Source organism: Eublepharis macularius, chromosome 2 (assembly GCF_028583425.1).
Source record: "Eublepharis macularius isolate TG4126 chromosome 2, MPM_Emac_v1.0, whole genome shotgun sequence".
Classification (NCBI taxonomy): domain Eukaryota; kingdom Metazoa; phylum Chordata; class Lepidosauria; order Squamata; family Eublepharidae; genus Eublepharis; species Eublepharis macularius.
In genome coordinates, this window is record NC_072791.1 from 46,049,912 (window position 1) to 46,070,707 (window position 20,796).

Consider the following 20,796-nt stretch of genomic DNA (forward strand, 5'->3'; position numbering starts at 1 on the left):
TAGGGTGCAAGCTACCTCCAGGGTCATCTAGTCCAACCCCCTGCGCAATGCAAGAAATTCACAGCCCCCCCCCCCCAGTGACCTCTGCTCCATGCCCAGAAGATGGCAAAACACTGTCAGGATCCCTAGCCAAACTGTCCTGGGGAGAATTTCTTCCTACCCCAAAGTGGCGATCAGCATATGAATGAAAGGGTGTGGAATGCTAATGGAGGCTTCACTGTAGCCTGAGGCACTGTATCCTGAAACCTCCCTCCATTAGCATTCCACACCCTTTGAAACTCAGCCCAACCCCACCCCTCCTGAGTAGATATAAATTACCCGCCAACTTCTTCTCCACACTGTGACACTGAGAGATCTCTGTCTTTTGGTGCTACACCTCTGAAGATGCCAGTCACAGCTGCTGGTGAAACGTCAGGAACTACAATGCCAAGACCATGGCTATACAGCCTGGAAAATCCACAACAACCATTCTCCGGCCATGAAAGCCTTCGACAATATATAGAAATATTTTGACTGACTGACTGACTGACTGACTGACTGACTGAATGATGGGAAGGCTCAGAGTTCATGTTTCTGAACCAAGCAGAAAGGGAAAAGTTAAACAGGCATATGGGGAGCCCCTTGTTCCCCATTAATCAGGCACGATGATCATTGGGGTAGGGGGAAAGACTTTCTCTGCTGGATGTTGTATCCCAAAAGGGAGGATTATGCCTGAGTGATTTGAAAGAGAAGATTCTTTTCCAGAATTGTAGGATTCTGATGCTCACTAATCTGAAATAGTGGCTGGTTTTTTTTGGTCCAGCAATGTTGATTTTAACAATAATACTGTATACATTTATTAGTCACATTTCTGTAAGAATTTACTCAAAGCAGCATACAGAAGTAAAAAATCAGAATACAATATAAAGCAGAATCAGAATACAATATAAAATGGTACAGTTAGAATGGTTTAAGGTGGAATACTTAATGGAACTATAAGAGTAGCACACCATGTGTTCAAGGACATATTGTCCCGAACACATTACAGCACTTTCAGGATGCTGGGAGATAAGTGGATTATGATGTGACATAAGCATCTAAACTGCTAAGCTTTGTCTGAACAAAACTGAGCTCCTGGATCTAATGATCCAGTGAAGCATACCTGGGACTGAATAACATGCCTGTCAGAGTCGACAGAGGCCTCTAGCCATTCAAACCCTTTCCCTTTCCACTTGTATTGCTGTCATTCTTCCTCCAGCTTCTCTTTTTCTAATTATCTCTTCTGGGTTGTGTTCCTTCTCAGCTCTTAGTTCTCAAGAGTGCTGGCTGATTAAAGCCTTCCGCTCACTCAAGTGCTCCTGCTGTTAGTTTGAACTGTGCCACAGGCAGGCTTGTGCTGGACTGGAGAGTGTGGCTGATTCTGCATTGCTGAAATCCATTTGTATGATGTAGGAGTGCAAAAGTCAACAATATGCCTTGGGAGAGTGCGTGCCCTGCCTGGCAGAATGTTACTCAGTAGGGGAGAACTGGTGATATTGTGGGATGGGGAGAGGGACCTGAAGGAAAATCTGCTGCTTGGTCATGGTTTATTTAGAATCTATGGTGTTCCTCATAAGGACGTGATGGGGCTTACGAATAGGCAAGTAGCAAAGAGAATTACAGTCACCTTGGAATGCACCTTGTGTGACAGATGTGCCTTGCGGTATGGGACAAGCTATTGAGCTGGTTTTGCCGTCTGTTATCGGGAACAAGGGAGAGAAACTGCAAAAGGCAGTTTGCTTTAGGCTGCCAGAGTTGCTAAGAGGTTTAACAGGGAGAGAGAGAGCTGATTTAAACGGACTGGAATATTATTTTGAATATGTTAAACATTCAAGAGGACATTTTTATAAATAATAATAATAACAATAACACTCAATTTATATACCATCAGGACAATTTAATGTCTGCTTAGAGTGGTTTTCAAAGTGTGTTATTATTATCCTCACAACAATCACCCTGTGAGGTGGGTGGGTCTGAGAGAGCTCGGAAGAGCTGTGACTGACCCAGGGTCACCCAGCTGGCTTCAACCGGAGAAGTGGGGAGTCAAACCTGGTTCTCCAGATTAGAGTGCTGCCACTCTTAACCACTACATCAAACTGGCAGAACTGTAATATAATGGCATGATGAATATAATGGAGAGCAGGGCTGGGCAATTGTTTTGGCTTGGGGGCCACTTTGTGGGAGTGGAGGTTAGCGGAGGGCCGCACCTTTTAAAATGATTGCATTCATTAGTTAACTTTGCATTTCAGAAAAGGTATAAATTGTATCATAAAAATCAATAAATATAAATTAAATAAAATAGTGGTAGTTTTATTCAATTTATTTATTGTGCTAATTTCATATCATCTATAACTGCAAGCTCATTTAATTTTAGAATCAGTTTAATGAGACAAATTTTTTCTGACTGTCTTGGCGGGCCACAAAAAAACTCTGTAGCGGGCTGCATGTGGCCCGCGGGCCACAATTTGCCCACCCCTGATGGAGAGCATTTTTATAAGGGGACAAGATTGTACCATATTGGGATGTTTATCATACATATCATCATGCTTTTACTGCCTTGTCTTCTACCTTTGTAATTCACTCTCTGCATTGTTTAGGGTATACCTTAGTTTTCTGTTAGCATTGCTTCCTAATTTCTGTAATCCTAGTCCTATTGCATTGTATTTATTTTTAAAATTTTGTAATCTGCCTGGAGCCTCAGTGAGAAAGGTAAGCTATGAATTAAGTAAATAAAATAAATGAAAATGCTGATGAGCTTGTTTCAGGAAACTTATAATATCAACTCAGACTTCATTCATAAATAAACATATTATTACAAAAACTTGATTCTTCTCCTTTGCACTGTCCTCAAAAGGAAACTGACCCCATCAAGATAGCTTAGAAAATACCAGTATTACAGGGAAGGAAGGGGAACATGAAGGGGGGACATGAAGCAATGTATTCTTATGTTTGTTATATACAAAAAATGTCACTGGGCAGCTAGCACATATTGAGAATAACTGGCAACGGACAATTAAGCATTAATGTTTAAGCTGATGCTCACAGAGGAGGGGCTGTGGCTCAGTGGTAGAGCATCTACTTGGAATGTAGAAGGGTTCAATCCCTGGCATCTCCAATTAAAACAATCAAAAGGTAGGTAATGTAAAAGATCTCTGCCTGAGACCTGGAGAGCTGCTGCCAGTCAGACTAGACAGTGCTGATCTTGATAGATTAGAGGCTTGACTCAGTCTAAGGTAGATTCATGCATGTGCTTACCAGTGCTGGACTCTTAAATAGGCTCAGAAGCAAAAGTAAATTCATAAACCAGAATCTCTCATAGCTGAGACATCCATTAGAAGTGGCTCTTTCCAGGCACACCGACTAAAGGTGAGAGCAGGCAAAAGTTGTCATACTAGTCCAAAATCTACAAACCACACTCCATGTAATACCTTTTATTAGGACCAGCTACAGTGACACAGAATATTCTGCAAGTTTTCAAGTTCTCCAGAACTCTTCTGCAGGCTGGATGTTACAAAATAAAAAATAACCAGTACCGAGTGTTTCTCTCTGCCCATGCTTTTGTGGTACTGCACCCTTGCCAGTCTGAGCCCATGTGACAATTCCTTAGGAGTTCTCATATTTCTGGTTCTGAGGTACCAAAATGCTCTTAAAAATACACAACTGCCTTTGCTGTTTAATCTTTAACATGTAAGAGCAGCACTTTGATCTTGACTGTGAATCTTCCCCCTTCTACCATTCAAATCCAAGATGGTATCCCAGGTGGTCACACATCTGGGGTTAGTGGGCAGGGCTTTGAAGATATTAGAGGTGGCTTCCAAGGAAGACTGAACTGTGGCATTTCTCATTTCACTGTTGTGAACCCTCTTGAGCCAGATTGGGGAGCAGATTCCTCAGATGATGACCAGGAGAAACCAGAACCCATTCTGAGGGATGAACAGAAGGTTTGAGCAACACCCAGCACCATTGGATCCCCTCCAGACCTAGAGCAGCTTCCAGACCCAGGGCCCCTTGATCCTAAGGCATCAGTCAAAGGACTTACCCCTGAAGGCTCAGCTCCAGGCAATCCTTTGTGGGGAAGACAGAATAGAAATCCAAAGAAAGCCAAAGAAAATAAATAATCCTGTCAACATGCCAGAATGCAGGACAGCCAGTCCCCAGCCGTGTAGGGCCAGGTCTCGTACTACCATTCCCCCCATTCTGCCAAGTTCTCCCCCAACCAGCAAAAGTGACAGAGATTGCTGGCCCATGAGAAGGCAATGGGGCAATGGAGAAGCACCAGATGCACGTAGTGAGGCAATGGAGTAATGGGGCAATGGGGAAGCCTAAATGCATGTAGTGCTTCACAGGATCAGGGCTCAGTCAAGCCCAGGAACAAGCTGGTCTTTAGCATATTTAAATGTGGGGCTAAACAGAAAGCCTTGCTGGTTCAACCAGTTCACAAAGGCCAAAGCCCTTGAGTTGTAGAACCAGCTCCAGACTCTGCTAGATGATAATTGGCAGAATAAGTTCTCTGTCTCTTGAGGAGAACATCAGTCCAGGAAGCCTGAGGCCAGAACATTTACAAATGAAGCCTGAGAGTGGTTATTTTATTTATTAAAATATTTATATTCCTCCTTTCTCTGTGAATCAACATGGCTTACAAATCATGATTTAAAATATACAACATAAAATAAGCCCCTAAACAATCACACTTCCTTCTAAATAGGGTTGCCAGGCCTCCCGCTATGGCAGGAGATTTCCACTGATTACTTCAATTGCCTAACGCTGCTCCAAGTGGTGGCAGGAGGAAAACAACAACAACAATAGCTGATGCCTTCCATGCTGGCATGTCACTTCTGGATACAATCCAGAAGTGGCAGTGAGTAGCTCTAAGAATTGCTGGAAACTCTATGATAAAACCACAGAATTCCAGATATTCATAGAGTTACCCATAGTGATGTCACCCCCCCCCTCAATTCCCCTACTGACAGACAGACATCTATGGGAAAACTCTATCCAGAGTTTCACCATAGAATTTCCTACAGTTTCTAGAGCTATCCATTGTCACTACTGAGTTGTATCCATAAGTTATGTACTGGCACAGAGGCTGGCAATGTTGTTTGCTTTATTTTTCTCCCAGTGGTGGCTGGCAATGAAAAGAATCCCTGGGACATTGGCTGCCATAAGTGGGCACATGGTAAGCTTACTCCTAAAAGATGGCTGAGGTCTATATACCATTAACACCATGACAAATAACATGGCCTCGGAGCCCTCCTTCCAGCAATTGCCTTCCCTGGCCAGAAAAGATCTACTGTGGTGCACGGCCTGGTTATATCTAGATTAGATTATTGCAATGAGGAGTATTTGGAAACTTCAATTGGTGCAGAATGCTGCAGCCAGAATATTGATTGTAGTGAGTCTTAAGGATCATATCATATTATTCTCGGTCCATCTCACTGGCTCTTAGTTTGTTTCCAGGCACAATTCAAGATGGTGGGGTTGACCTTCAAAGCCCAATGTAGCTTCGGACCAACATACTTGAAGGGCTGCCTACATTATGAAGCTACCCAACCATTGTAATCATATTCAGAGGTCCTGCTTTGGGTGCCCTCACTTTCTGAGATTAGGCAGGTGATAACGCAAGAGAGGGCCTTCTCATTTGTGGCACCAAAACTCTGGAACTCTCTCCCCAGGGAGATGTGTTTGTCTCCTTCAGTTACCATTTTCGACCGGTGTGTGAAGACTTTTTTGTTTGGTTTGGCATTACCTCCATGGTCCGCCCTTCATACTCAATATTTTTAATTGTTTAAAATGTTTTAATTGTTGTTTTTATGTCTCTGTATGTTTTTAGCTCTGGTTTAACTGTTTTAAAGATATATTGTTATTTTGGTTGGTTTTAGTCATTTTAAAATATAATTTTGTTATGTATAACTTGTTAGTCACCTTGGAGGCACTTATGAGGGCAGAAAGGCGGGATATACATTTTGTTAAAGAAAAATAAATATTTCTAGAGATAGCACCCCCTCACCTCCTCAGGAAATTTATTACAGGCTATGATTAATGCCAGGTAGAGTTCCTTAAGTGGGGGAACACTCACTGGGAGCAGCCTGAGGAGTGTAGGCAGCTGCCAAAGCAGCAGCAGATTGGCCATTTAGGCCACTCAGAAGAGTCCCAATGGAACAATGGCGGCGGGGGGATGTCCCCAGGGCAGCCTCATGCAAAGTTAGGGGTGCCAGTCCCCTTAACCTCTCGATGGGAGGGGAGACCCAATGCTTACCTCTTGCCCTTTCCTGGGTGCTCCTCACACATGCTCAAAGCACATGCACATCCTTGAACAATGACGTCACTTCCGGGAAGTGCTGTCATTGTGCATTGTTCAGGTGTGGGGCCCAAACAGGCCTGCTGTGAAATATGGGTGTACTCTTGGGGCAGTATGATGACATCACTCTTGGGAAGTGATGTTGCACCACCCTGAGAGTGTGCCTCGGAGGCCTCAAAAGAAGTGGGCAGAAATCACCGCTGCTGCAATATGGTAGCCCCTACTTTGTGCAAGGCAGAAAAGAGCTGCTCTACTCTTCTCCTTCCCCCTCCATCATGGGGACAGGGATGGGACGGGCCTTCTTTCTCTTTCCTTTCTCCTCACTGAGGGGTGGGGTCCACTTCCAGAACAGTTTTGGCCTCCCAGGCTACCCCTGGTAGGCTGTTATTAGGCACGTTCACAGATGTTTAGTACCAGTTGGGCTGTGCTTTGTTTGTTGAAGGCAGGCCTTGCCATTGATAATGACATTATTCCAGAGAAGTTGAGTAAAGCTGTATTCTGGAATAAGGGGCCAAAGAGTGACTCACTTTCTCAGAAGCCAAACAGTAGAGAGCACACGGAACTGCCAGACGGTGTCTATAAACAACACGCAAGGCCAGGAATGGCAGCATCTTTCTCTCATTAAGAGACTTTTCTGGGAACAGTACAAATGCTATTTCAGAACGACATTGACTCTTGGCTATTAGGGCTGCCTGGTGACTTTTCAAGTGTCAGGCCATTGTTTGCGTGAATTAATTAAAAGGATGCTGTCAAAGTCATAGAAAGTCCTTTTTTGATAGTGGATGGCATATTTCAGGCAGGCCTGAAGGTCAGAGACTTTTTTTCCAGCCAAAGAAGGCTAATACTTTTTAAGGGTAAATGCTGTTTGGTTCCCCTGGTAGCATCCCTCCCACCTTTCTTCCTAGGGTATTTGGGCTGTGGTAATACAAAGGCTGAAATCTTTACAGCTTCCCAAGAGAGGAAGTAGCTGGGTATTCCAAATGCTTCAAATAGCTTTGAGAATCCTAGCCACATAAGAGTCAGAGAAGAATTTTGTCCTTAAGCCTCAAAGCCCTAACTCAAGGTTTGAGGGATTCAGAATTAAGACAATAAAGAGGGTTTAGTCTGAAAACAGAACACCTGCCTTCAAAAACACATTTCATATTCTAATGGTACAATCCTAAACACCCTTCTAAGCCTGTTAATTTAGGTGGGCTTTGAAGGTTATAACTCTATTTAGGATTATATTGTAATTCTATTTGGATGTTCTGTTGTGCATTTTCTCTTGTAGATTTTTTCCCTTTTTGTTACATTCCATCTTGCTTATGAATACACAGGTAGTATCCCTAGCTTGGAGAACCTTTTACCTACTACAGATTGCTATCTGTTGCTAACTGCTGTAGGGGAATGAAGATCTTGCCACAGTTATTCATACCTTAGAAATGCCCAGGCTACATTACTGTAATATGTGGGACTGCAGGCATCAGCTGGTCCAGAATATAATGGCTAGACTCTGGCACATACTTTTTCTAAATAAATAATGTTATTAGGAACTTGTCATAAGGAGTACATTTCTTCTGTGCTCAAAGATCTGCAGTGGCGTTCACTCTTATGTCTGGGCACAGTACAAAGTGCTGGCAATGACCTTTAAAGCCTTAAATGGTGTTAGGGCATGTTATCTGAAGAATGTTTTCTCACATCCAAACTGCTCATCAGTCGAGATAATAATCTCTTCTTCAGATATCTTCCTCAAGTCCTCATTATGATGCTTACTGATCTTTTCAATTTATGTTTTCTTATTTTGTGAAAGTCATTTTGAAGCCCCTTTTAGTGTAGACAATAAATTCTTCTTATTAAGGAAGACAACAGAAGCAGCTTGCTAATGTGTCATGCAAGGAAGGCAGTGACCTTATAGGCAGGTGTTGCAAGGTGGTAGATGCAAATAGGGGGGATGTGGTGCACTTAATGAAAGACACACACGGGCAGGGGCATGGCTTGCATGCCCACTATTGACACAGATATCAGAGCCTTGTGCTGGGCATGATTGGCTAGTTGGCAGCCACATAACTACACATTTCTGGCTTTCTGTCTCTGCTATCTTTAGGGTTATCAAACTCAAGAAAGGACCTAGACTACAGAGATCCATTCACCTGGAAGAAATGTCAGGTTTGGATACCAGACTCTATGGTGTTCATTTCCCCAGTGAGCTTCCTCTCCTTCTCAAATCTTCAGAAATTTCCCAAGCCAGAGCTGGCAGCCCTAGAGCATGACTTCTGGTGCAGGTGCAGTGTCCCATCCTTCTAAGTTGCTCTACTGTTCTAAGTGGATCTGGTCCCTTCCTCCATGAAGCACTTCCTCCAAAGTCACCGCAGCAAGCCAATGAAGTAGAAATCTATTTGCCACCACTTGAGATGTAAAACTGCTATGAAGCAGCATCCAAGTAGAGAACAACCCATCTAAATGAACTTACTTTCTAGCTGTTACTTTGCTGGATTAGGAAACTAATTTGTCTCCCGATTAATTTAAGAAAGAGTGGGGCCCTAGTGTGTAATAATTAATGGTGCTTTGTTTTTTCCTCTTGGAGTTTACAGCTGAAGTTGATGTGCTGTAATTAGGAGCGTACATAGACTGTGGGGTGATTTGGGTGCAAAGTTAATGAACTGTAGCTTCCAATAATTGCTGAAGAATTTGAGTGTGGTGACTTCTGAATTAGCTGGTGGAGGGAACATAGGAATGCTCCTGATTGGATGGGACAGCTTGGAACCAATCTCCACTGCTAAGTCTATGGGAAGTAACAAAACATTTGATCATATGTTCAGTCTGCCTTCTAGATGATTGAACATGTCTTTCAAGAGACAGCAGTGTCGCTTTTTGTCTCAAAGTTGGCATCTCTACTCCCAAATTTCAAAATGTACCTGATTACCTTGGCAAAAATGATCAAGCAAATGAATGGAGATCTTTAATGGAGATTAAACTAAAGGAACTGTATTCAGTTGTCTAAGGTTGAAACACACTGTGGAGAGGGAGATATATATATATATATATATATATATATATATATATATATATATATATATATATATACACACACATATATATATATATATGCGCAATGGTATGAGAGTAGTGAAGATGCTTTGAACAGTATTTACTGTTCTGTGCTTAAACAAACCATTTTCCTACTAGAGTTGAGTTCAAGAAAAACTATTTTCTTCTTCTGCAAACTCTCAGTAGTTTTTGAGGAAGCCAGATTGTTGATTGGGTGGCTCCTGTGAATGCCAAAAACTCACCTGCTCCTCTCATTCCCAATGTAACTGCCTTTAATCTGATTGTGATTGCATTTTTTTAAAAAAGGAGATTAATTAACATTTAATGAATACATATACATGCAAAATTTTACAAAATGTAAAAAGATGGACACTACACCAGAAGAATGGTGGAAAGGAAAAGACTGATGGACTGCAGTTAAAATTGCTGGTATATATGTCTATCATATAATTGCAAAGATAGGAGAAAGCTCGGCTTACTCTACAGGAGAAAATCTGCTGCTTCTATTGTGTTAATGTTATATCCGTATGCAGTGCACCTTATCTTACTTCATCCCGCAAGATAATTTATCACAGTAGGGATCATAGTTCTCTGTTAACTCTTCCCTTGTCTTCTCAGCTGTATGTGACCCTCCATGCCAGAACAAAGGATCCTGCAGTCGTCCTCAGCTTTGTGTTTGCCGTTCAGGCTTCAGAGGTTCCCGATGTGAAGAGGTGATTCCAGAACAAGAATACCATCCTCTTGGCAGTGTAGCTGCCCCTCAGCCTCCAGCAGACTCCCTTCTGAAAAGAATGGACAATGTACAGAGAGAAGAGTCCTTAAAAGGGAGGCAGCTCCCTGCCACACGGAAGTTACCAGCTGGGTAAGTTGCTGTCAGTTAACACATAAGAGCTGTTCTCTTTGTAAATCACAGTGAAGAAGTACAAAGGCAGGAGATATGATTCTTTCCCCTTCTTTAATGGACTAATGATCTTGGTTCCATTCTAAGACAGATGAGGAGGGGAAGGAGGAGGACACACTCTGGCAAACACTGAATCGAGGAAATCTTCTCCTCAAAGATGCCTATCTGGTTAATGGTAGCACAACAAAAATAGCTCCGTCCACTTGGATAGGCATAGCTTAGAGGATTCTGTTGCCAATCTTTCCTGAACCTCCATGCATCTTAGCTTTCTCTCTCTTTCTCTCTGCCTCCCCCCACCCATTATTTGGAAGAAATAACCACTGTATCATCATCTGCTTCTACAGTCATTCCATTAGGCATTATAATATACATCAAGCATTATATGAAACCCTGCTTCAAGAATACAGTTGTGGGTTTTGCAGTCTGCACTCTCATGCCCTCATAATGGAGCAGGTAGTCCAAACAACTAGTCCAGAAGCTTCAAACAATTAGTGATTTAGGAATCACTTTAAAAAAAAACAGTAAATGTGAGGTTTCTGACTGAGGTCTGAAACTGCAAGGGACTCAGAAACAAGAAGGGGGCCAGCAGGGGTTTCCATTAGTGTGAGCAACAGACAGTAAGACATGCAAACTCAGTTCAAGTCTCTATCCCTCCTTGTTGCCCTTCCATTTCTCATCCTCTTCTCAACATATTATTTCCTGCCCCTTTCTATCATATCTATCAGGATAAGACAGATACCATATTTGTTTTAACTGTAAAATGTGCTATTTTTGCAGAAGGTATCTTTTTGTCAGCAGTTGAAATAATGAAATAGTATGACCATATGTGGTCTTGAAGACAGCATCTTAGGACCATAAAACTTTGCAGTTTAAGACGGAATTCTTTTCCCTTCACAATTAAAGACTGCCATCCTGCCCACAGTTAGCTTGTTTTTAATCCCATTGAAGTCAGCGGGATTTAAGCAGCCTGACAGGAGAAATTTGAGCTGTGGAATAAAACTGCTGAAGCTACAACCATACTGAGACCCTTCTTGATCTGGATTGAGAATGCTTTCAGATGTGAACATGATACGTTTGTATATCTCTGCTTCCCCTTTGTGGGTGAATATGTTTCTCTTCCTTCCAGATCTGGGATGGCAAGCCACAAAGGCACATGTACTTTAATATGATATGAGTTTTTAGACGGCTAGATGGAGAGAGGGGAAATGAATTCAGTTATTGAATACTCTTGTCCAGGCAATCAGACACAGTAATTATCAGAGAGCCTTCGCATGGGATTTTGAGCGTTCAGCTGCTACTTGGTACTTAAGACTTGCTGGCTCTGTGCCAAGGAAATACAACTCCACTAGCAGGAAAATAGTTTGTTCTTTTTATTCCAGTGGGGAAGGCCCCAAAAATCCTTTTAACCAGCTACTCTCCTTACCTTGATGTAAACTCTTCCTACTTGCCTTACTTAAGTTTCTATGTGCAGATTCACCATAGTGGGAAATCAGTTTCTATGGCAGTAAATGTACAATAAATTCCTTAGAACGTTGTCTTTTTCATTTAAAAGTGTTTTTTGTGTTGCTATTCATGGTCATGGAAACTATTAGTAACCGCAGGATAATAGCATGATTGCAAGGTTCCCCTACCTTCAAACTAGGAGATGGGGGGTATTGGTTCATCTTTCTTTTGTGGATGCTTTGTGGGGCTTCTGATGACATCACTTCTGGTTCAGATCATAAGGGACAGGGTCACAGCAGGCCAGTTCTTGAGAAGTTGGTCCTAAACATAGCATTTGCATGTTGGCCCAGTTTATAAAATATTGGCCCCGTTGAGACCCCATCACTTCTCGTTTGAATCAGAATTAACATCATTGGAAGCCCTGTGGAGCATGTGCATGCCATTATGCTGCATGCTCTGACCAGCCTCCCCACAGCTCCCCTTTTGGCCAGCCAGGTAAGCAAAGGAGGAGAGTGGCAGCAGGGGCAGGGGGCTGGCAACCCTAGATAATAGGCAAAATGAAATAGCTGTCTTGGGCAACACATCTGGATGCCACTAAAGAATGACAAATTTGCAGTAAGGTATTATTCTGTTTTCTTAGTGAGGACAATATTGTTTAGATTTTTCCAGTTCAGTTGGGAAAATTTCTTGGTCCAGCCCTGATTGGGTAAGAACTATTTTTATGGCCTATTTCCACTGCAGGAAGGTATCGCAGCATTTGTGTAAATTATTCTTCATTATTTATTACAATCAAGAGACTTAACCCAGGGCTTGAAGCCTGTTTTGGTTTGTACTGAACACACACAAAGCATAAAGGTGGTCCTTGCTGAAGCCATTTACACCGCTGAATAATGATGGAAATGAATTTGGTTTCAGTGGTTTGGGAGAGTATTTCAAAGTGCTGTAGTAAAGTCTTTGTTTAGATAGTGTAAGAGGCAGTCTATCAGAACTGAAAGGCATTCTGTCCTCATGAGAGACTGGACTAGTTTTACATTCTGTTGTTTAACTCCTCATCGCTGAAACTAGCCAAGATTGTGGTGAGGCCTTAAACCAGGTGCTGCCATGGTGGCCTTCATGGTAGGTCTTTGAACAAAACAACTTCTTCAACCTACCTGTGGTGCTTACAGAAAATGAGGCTTATGAAGCCCATCTCTTCAAGATCTTCTGGGTAATGTTGCTTTCATTATGATGATGAATACAGGTCTGCTGCTGCTGCTGGGAAGACCTTTGCCATTTGTTCCAAGTGGCATTCAACCTCACTCCCTCAGATCTAAGCAGCAATGAGTGTCCATTTGCTTTCTTATTGCGTCCTGACAGACTTCAGCTGTTGGTTTAAACAACTGACATGCTGAACAGAGAAACTTCACTCATCACAGAGCCCATGGAACTGGCACTCAGTAGCATTTCCCAGAATCTTGGACTGGTTCTGCCATGTTCATCTGTTCATTATTCCTTCTGATGTGGTGAATGTTTGGCTGTGGTTCTATTCATAACAGGCCACCAGCTGATGAGCAGGATTTCTTGCAGGTGCCACGGAGAGATGACAGCCAATTTTCTCCTTGGCACCTTTGAGAAGGTGAGGCCCCAGCCATTCTCTAATACTGTAGCTGATTATTGATTTCATTTCCATAATGCTTTGGTTTAAATGCTTTACTAGTTAGTTTGGATAATCTGAAAGGTATACATATTTTTCTGCTGTCATAAACATATACTGGTTGCTTATAAACATATAGGTTACTTATATCCATAGATTTGTCATAGTATCTGGGCTCAGAATCTTTCCACTGCAGAGAGGCAGTGTGATGGTAGGATTAGAGCGAGGAACTTTCACTAGAGACACTTGGGTTCAAATCCTCATTCTACCAAGAAGCTCACTTTGGGCCAGTCATTCTCTCTTTCAACCTAATCACCTTAGGGTTGCTATGAGGACAAAAAGGGGCCATCCTTGGATATGATAGATAGGTACCGTATTTATGCAAAAGGAAGACAAACAGCCCTAAATGAAAGCTGGCCCCCTTAAAGAAGGTTATACCCCCAAAACTGTTTATTATTAGAATTAACTATAATTTGTATGAAAATGCAAGCTGACACCCCCTCCCAATTTTGGTAGTATAAGTGGGGAAAAACTAGTCTTGCATTTGAGTAAATACTATACATAGATGTGGATTCTTCTGCACTAGAAAAAGGCAGCAGTGGAGAAAAATATAACATTTGCATGTGGATAGTAATTGGTATGGCACTCTCTCGAAATTTCAAAGGTGATATAATTGTCTTTTGTCAAAATACCATTTGATGGGGAAAGGCCACAGCTTAGTAGTAGAGGCCATGGTTATATACAGAATACTCTAGCTATGATCACTAGCAAGGCTCTGCCTGAATGTTACTTCTTTTACAAGTTTTCCATGGAGCCAATCCATCCCTCATGTAGTCACACAGCAGCTCTGGGGAATGGCTTTTATAAAAAAAATTAGAGCCCAAAGGTTTAGAAAGCTGCCTTTCTCCCAAGCCTTTTAGCCCGTGCAAAAACAGTGTGGACAGGGGGAGAGTTTTCCCATTTCTGCTGCCACCATGTGCACACAATACCTCCACAGGGAGCAGCAGAAACAGGAATAATCTCCCTCCCTGCACTTGGGAGAAAGTCAGGAGTTTTCCCTCAACAGCTTTCCAAGCCCATTTGGATTTTCCTTTTTTTAATGCAAGCCCAGAGCTACTGTGTGACTGCGTAGAACATGGATTGGCTCCCTGGTGAACTCATAAAAAAAACATTTAGCATTACCCTGAGACATTGGAGGGCCAGTGATTTGACACACAGTGTAAAGGAACTTCACGTGGAGAAGACAGTGAGCAGTCTGTGGTTGTAGGCATATGCTTTCCTCTTTTATGCATCACAATTAACAGTTATGGGAGAGGTATTGTATTATGGTTAGCATTGTTTACCACCAATTCTGAATGCTAACATATACAAATGCTAATATAAAATGACATTACATTTTGCTCTCTCATTGTGCTGTAAACTGTTCTATTAGTTACAAGTACTGAACTTAAGTACTATCAACTAGAGGTGGGCATGGACCAAAAAATGGACCAAAATTTGACACAGACCAACCTGGTTTGGCATTCACGAACCAGTGTGGGTTGTGGGATGGGCATTTTTCATGGATGTGACTACTTTGGGGCTAGTCCGTTGGTCCGTGAAACCAGACATGCGGGGGCTGAGCAATCAATTCCCTAGGCAATGGAGGGGATGTCCGCACACCTTCTCTGGCTGTCAAACAGAGAACTCCCATTCTTCTCTATGAGAGCAGAAGGAATAAAATCCCCCCCCCCAGGCAAATAGTTTCTGTTTCCAGCTGGCAGTAAGACCTGGAGAAACTGCAGGATGGATTTTTCAGTCACAGAGGGAGGTATTTGAAGCTTTTGTTTGAGATGCTGGTTGCTTCTGTTCCACAGCTAGGCTCAGGGGCTAAGCCTGTGAGGACTCACAGAATATTTTTATATATCATACTTATTAGCAGTATCATTATTATTTAGAGCACTTGTCCCAGCTGGGAAGGTGCCTGGGTGGGTCAGGGCTCTGGACTACCCCCTGTCCTTGCCAAGTGCAAATGCATTCTTCCCACAAGGGGAATTTTAACCTCCTTTCCCATGGGTCCTTCCGTCCCCTAGTCCACCAGTACCTGCTGCCCTCTGGCTGCATCCTAGCAAAGGGACTCATTGTCCATAGCTGGGTTCATTTCAGAAGGGTCTGAGTATAATGCCTTTTGGGAATTCCTCACCATTAGACCATGAGAATCCATGGTTTTGAAGCATGTTTTTGCTCCATGGTAGTGCAACAAAGCAGTGAATGCATGGGGTTTGGGGTGGAATTTGTGGCAGTAGATATGATATGGGGTTGTGTGGTGGATTTTGGGTGGCCCCATGTTAAAATCAAGAGGATTCATGAGGATCCATGCTTTTGAAGCATGTTTTTGTGCCGTGGCGGTGCCACGGAACAGTGGGTACATGATTGTTTCGGTGCTGTCTGTAGACTAGGACATGATCTATAATATGACAGCCTTTTTGTTTTGTTTCAGAATAAAAATCATATGCATTCATGAGGATCCTTTTAAAATCACCTGGATCTGACTTTTACCAACCTCCCTTTGATCTGTTCCCAGAGAGTGTCATTCCACTCTGGTGGCTGTCATTCCAGCCCCAGAGCAGTTTACCTGCCCCCAGGTTACCTGTCATTCCACTGGCAGGGGGGCTTCATTCCAGGCCCAGATAGTGTTGCCAGCTCCAGATTGGGAAATTCCTGGAGAATTTGAGGGTGAAGCCTGAAGAAGGCAAGGTTTGGGGAGGGGAGGAACCTCAGCAGAGTATAATGCCATAGAGAGCTCCCTCCAAGGCAGCCATTTTTTCCAGATGAACTCCTCTCTGTGGCCTGGAGATCAGTTCAGGGAGATCTATAGCCACCACCTGGAGGCTGGCAACCCTAGGCCCAGAGTAGAGCAGTGCATCTAAGCTTGTGCAGAAACAACAGAGAACAGCCCCTCTGCAGACCATATTCCATTCTCAGAGGAAGATTCTCTAACTCTATTCCACGTTTTCATTGCAACTGTTTGGTGCTGCAGTGTATCTCAATGGAGCCAATGCAAGTCAATTAGCATTTGTGGCTCCTATGATATCTAATGGAACTTTCCTGGGGGCAGCCACTTTGGGTGTCTATAACTCAAACATCTGAAATCCAATCTTCACCAAACTTGGAAGGTGGCTGGAGGAGAGCCTGCTGAAGACTCCCTGCAAGTTTGGCATCTCTGAGTGTGAAGGGAGCTGTCCTAAGGCCCCTAGAAGTGATGGATCATGGACTGATGAACCGGTCTGTGAACTGGGGTGGGTCCGTGAAAAGTCCGTGGTCCGTGAAACATGATGGACCATGGACCAATGGTTTGTGTTTTTTCCTGGTCTGTGCCCACCTCTATTGTCAACTTATCTTAAAGTTGAATCTGTGCTCAGTCAAGAAACAAATTCAGTTATTTGGGTAGCATTGGTTAACAGAATTCACATTGTTTATACTGTTGACACTCAGGAGATGGCCTTGGTTTTGTTACTTTTATTACTTGAAACACCCATCTGAGTGGAATACCAATTTTGTTATGGTGTGTGCAAACATCTTGCACAAATTCAGCTGACAGAATATAGTTGAGCTCATGCTTGTGGTATGAGGTACTGTGCCATCCTAAGCACAGTTATACTCTTCTATGCTTGCTGGAGTCAATGGGCGTAAAAGGATGTACCTTTGTTTAGGATTGCACTGGTAGAAAGGCTCTTATCTTCAGCAAAGTTTTATTTCCATGCAGCAGCCAAAAATCAATTCTTGGTCCACAACCATTAACACATGGATGTCATATTTGAGATTCTGTGTTTTTCTAAGGAAACGAATAGGCAAAGGAAACTAAGAGGGAAGTTTTGCTTGTCAAAGTGCAATTATATAAATAGCAGCGCTACTTGAAACAATGAGAAATCCATATGTCTTTTGGAAACTTAAATGTTTGAGAATGATCCAAGAGAGGTGATAATGTCTTTTGTTCTTACCAAAAAAAATTATCTCTAGATCACTAGGCATGGGCATATGGCCTCAGCCTTTATACTACAAAAGGATAGTCCTGTGTAAATAAAGGTTTGCACTTGTAGGCAGGATCTTATTGTCAGCAAAGTTCAAGTTTTCATCCATAATGAAAAGTTTTGCAGTTTTGTTGCAAATGTGCGTGTTATCAGTTTCACCGTTATTTTATCATTGGCTAAAGGCCCATCAAGACTGATAGATGGAGGAGTGCAAAGTTCTGACTTTTCTCCTAGCCATATTCCCCAGGAAAAGAAGCAGGACTGACTGCCATGTGCATTGCCTGCTGAAAAGGATGAGGACTGCAATGAAAGATGAGAGGGCAAGGAAGTGGGGTGGAGACATTCATCGCTGTGGGCATTTTAATACGCAGAACAAAGACCAGGTCTTTTTCTCCCCATGATTCTAGGCCCTGAGAGGTGAGAAATCTTTTCCCCATCCCTCAAAGCTAGAATTCCACATTGATGAGAATGAGCCTGAGATTTCTGTTTTGTTGTTGTGGATTTTCCGGGCTGTATAGCTGTGGTCTTGGCATTGTAGTTCCTGCCGTTTCGCCAGCAGCTGTGGCATCTTCAGAGGTGTAGCACCAAAAGACAGAGATCTCTCAGTGTCACAGGCGAAACGTCAGGAACTACTGGCGAAACGTCAGGAACTACCATGCCAAGACCACGGCTATACATCCTGGAAAATCCAGAACAACCATTGTTCTCCGGCAGTGAAAGCCTTCGACAATATATTTCTGTTTTGTGTTCTGTCCCGCATTAGCAAATCTCACCTGCAAAAGCAGCCTACAAAGCAAATGGGCAGAGATGTGTTATTTGTCTAAACTGTGTCTCTAATCCTTTTGCTAATAAGCAACTCAGCCCCATGGGCAAGAGCAGAACCGCCAGGAGGTTTATTTCCCTCTTCTTGTTATGCCAGGGGTTTGTGGAGAGAACACATTGTAGCTCAGCAGCAGAGCCTAATGGTTCATAAAGCAGGAATGGGGTCAATAGCACATTAGAGGGAACTGGAGGAAACCTAATTAGAGTAAAACAGATCCAAAGGCCATCCCCCCTCCCGGAGCTTTCAAGCACTATAAGAATTTCTCTCCTGGTGTTGTCATTTTAAATTAAAATGCTTGCAATTACCTTAACTCTGCAGAATGTTTCAGATTCTCTGGAGACTTCCCAGCATTCCTGGCTTCACAAAATTGTTCCTGCTCTGATGTGTAGAGGACCAGAATCAGATAAATCTTTTCTGCTAGTTGGGCCGTTTCCAGACGGCCCCCCGCCTCGCGAAACGTCGCGCGTCGTCGCGCGTCGTCGCGCAGAAAACGCGAAATATCGCGTTTTCTCGCGCGAGTTTTGCGCGACGTCGCGCAAAACTCGCGCGAGAAAACGCGATATTTCGCGTTTTCTGCGCAACGACGCGCGACGACGCGCGACGTTTCGCGAGGCGGGGGGGCCGTCTGGAAACGGCCTTGGTTGTGCAGGGAAACTCCCTGTGTGGTTTGACTCATTGTTCAAAGGAGAAATATTGTTAGCTTTCTGCCTTGTGTGCATGTATGTGTACATGGTTTATAGTTATGAGACTTCAGTTATTGGACACTGTGCAAATGGGAGCCTAATCAATGCATTTATATTACCATATTGAAAAGAGACATATCTGAAGTTGTCCTGCTTAGAGTCAAAACTCCTTTCAACCTAACTGAAGTAACACTGATGATTCAAGCATCTTTTTAAAAAAATTATTTACATCATTTATACCCCGCCTTTCTTCCCACTGGGGACCCAAAGCAGCTTACATCATTCTTTTCTCCTCCATTTTATTCTCACAACAATCCTAAGTAGTAGGTTAGTCTGAAAGTGTGTGACTGGCCCAAGGTCACCCAACAAATTCCATAGCAGAGTGGGAATTCAAACCTAAATCTCCCAGGTTCTAATCTATACCACTATACCACACTGGCTCTCTTAAATATACATGTATTCAACCAAATACAAATATCCTCCTTGGGTTTAAAGGTGATCTGCGTCTCTGCCTGATAAAGGGCTACAACCTTTTTGACCTGCTGAAGGATCCATTTCCCTTATTCATTGGTAGGCAAAACTTAGTGGTTTACATGGCACTTAATATCGCACTACATTAACCATAAAAGTCTGTCCCTGTAAGATCCTATTATATGATTACTCTGGTCTCCTTCAGCAAAGGTTCCACTTCCCTTTACAATTTTACTTTTGTTTCTTTGTTTTCAATCTAATTAATGACTTCTCCGTTCTCTCTTACTGGGTGGTTGTTGTGGCACATAAATCAATGTTTCACTATCAGTTCTTGTTCTGTTCCATAATTTTTGGTTATTGTTTATGATCACAATAGTTTATGAAAGATAATAAAAAATAAACATGAGTAGCAGCTTTGACTGCTTACAAAGTGAGAAACAGGTCCAGAGAGGCCTGGCCACTTCCAGCTTTTGAGGAAATGATGACACATGAAAATAAAACTAAGTATCAGGAAGGAGCTACAAAATCTATTATCTGTTAACAAAGAATTACCTGATGGTTGTTGTGGATTTTCTGGGCTGTATAGCCGTGGTCTTGGCATTGTAGTTCCTGACATTTCGCCAGCAGCTGTGACTGGTATCTTCAGAGGTGTAGCAGAGGTGGTGCTACACCTCTGAAGATGACCCTGAGAGATCTCTGTCTTTTGGTGCTACACCTCTGAAGATGCCTGTCACAGCTGCTGGCGAAACGTCAGGAACTACAATGCCAAGACCATGGCTATACAGCCCAGAAAATCCACAACAACCATCGTTCTCCAGCCGTGAAAGCCTTCGACAATATAAAGAATTATCTGTTTTACAAAATCACATCTCTTATTTACTTAAGTTTGCAGTGGTACACTGAGAGTGTATATTGGTCCAATAAGCTGTAAAACATATCAAATGCTTAAAAATTAACAGATGACTAAATCTGAAGTCCCCTTTTGCGCTTGAGGCCAAGGTCAAATGGCCTTCCTGCCCTGCCCCCCTCTCCCTCTCAACCAGAGCTGATAATTTACCATTGATTCATGAATGTTGTGAGATAATTGGCAGGCTGTGAGAACAAAGTTAAGCTGGAAATAGAAGGGCAGAAAATTTAAAGAGACAATATACATGGGAAACCTCAATATCATTTCGACTGTCCACATAGGACAACCTGCAAATTCATTATTTTCATGAATTTGCAAATTCATTATATATATATGAAAAATATATGTTTTTCCATTAATTAAAGAAGGTTTTTCAAAAAAAGATGGCGGAGGAGTAAGACGTGCCGCAGGAGACTCCTCGTTTTATCTTTATTTTATTGCTATTTTAACTGGTAGCAGCTTTTTATCTATAATTTACAGCTGTGGACTTTGTATTTTAACCTTGACCTCCCTAGCGGAGAGTATTTTAAGAAACTAACTAAAGTAAGGAGTCTTCAGCATGGCAGCTAAGAAGCGAAGACG

General features: G+C 42.6%; 1 protein-coding gene across 1 annotated transcript in view; it reads left to right on the top strand.

Moving 5' to 3' along the window:
* LTBP2 (latent transforming growth factor beta binding protein 2) overlaps nucleotides 1-20,796 on the top strand; it is a 170,634-nt gene that overhangs the window by 23,148 nt on the left and 126,690 nt on the right. The window contains exon 3 of the mRNA XM_054971057.1: nucleotides 9,962-10,205. Coding sequence (XP_054827032.1) covers nucleotides 9,962-10,205 — 244 coding nt within the window. The remainder of the gene's footprint in view (nucleotides 1-9,961; nucleotides 10,206-20,796) is intronic.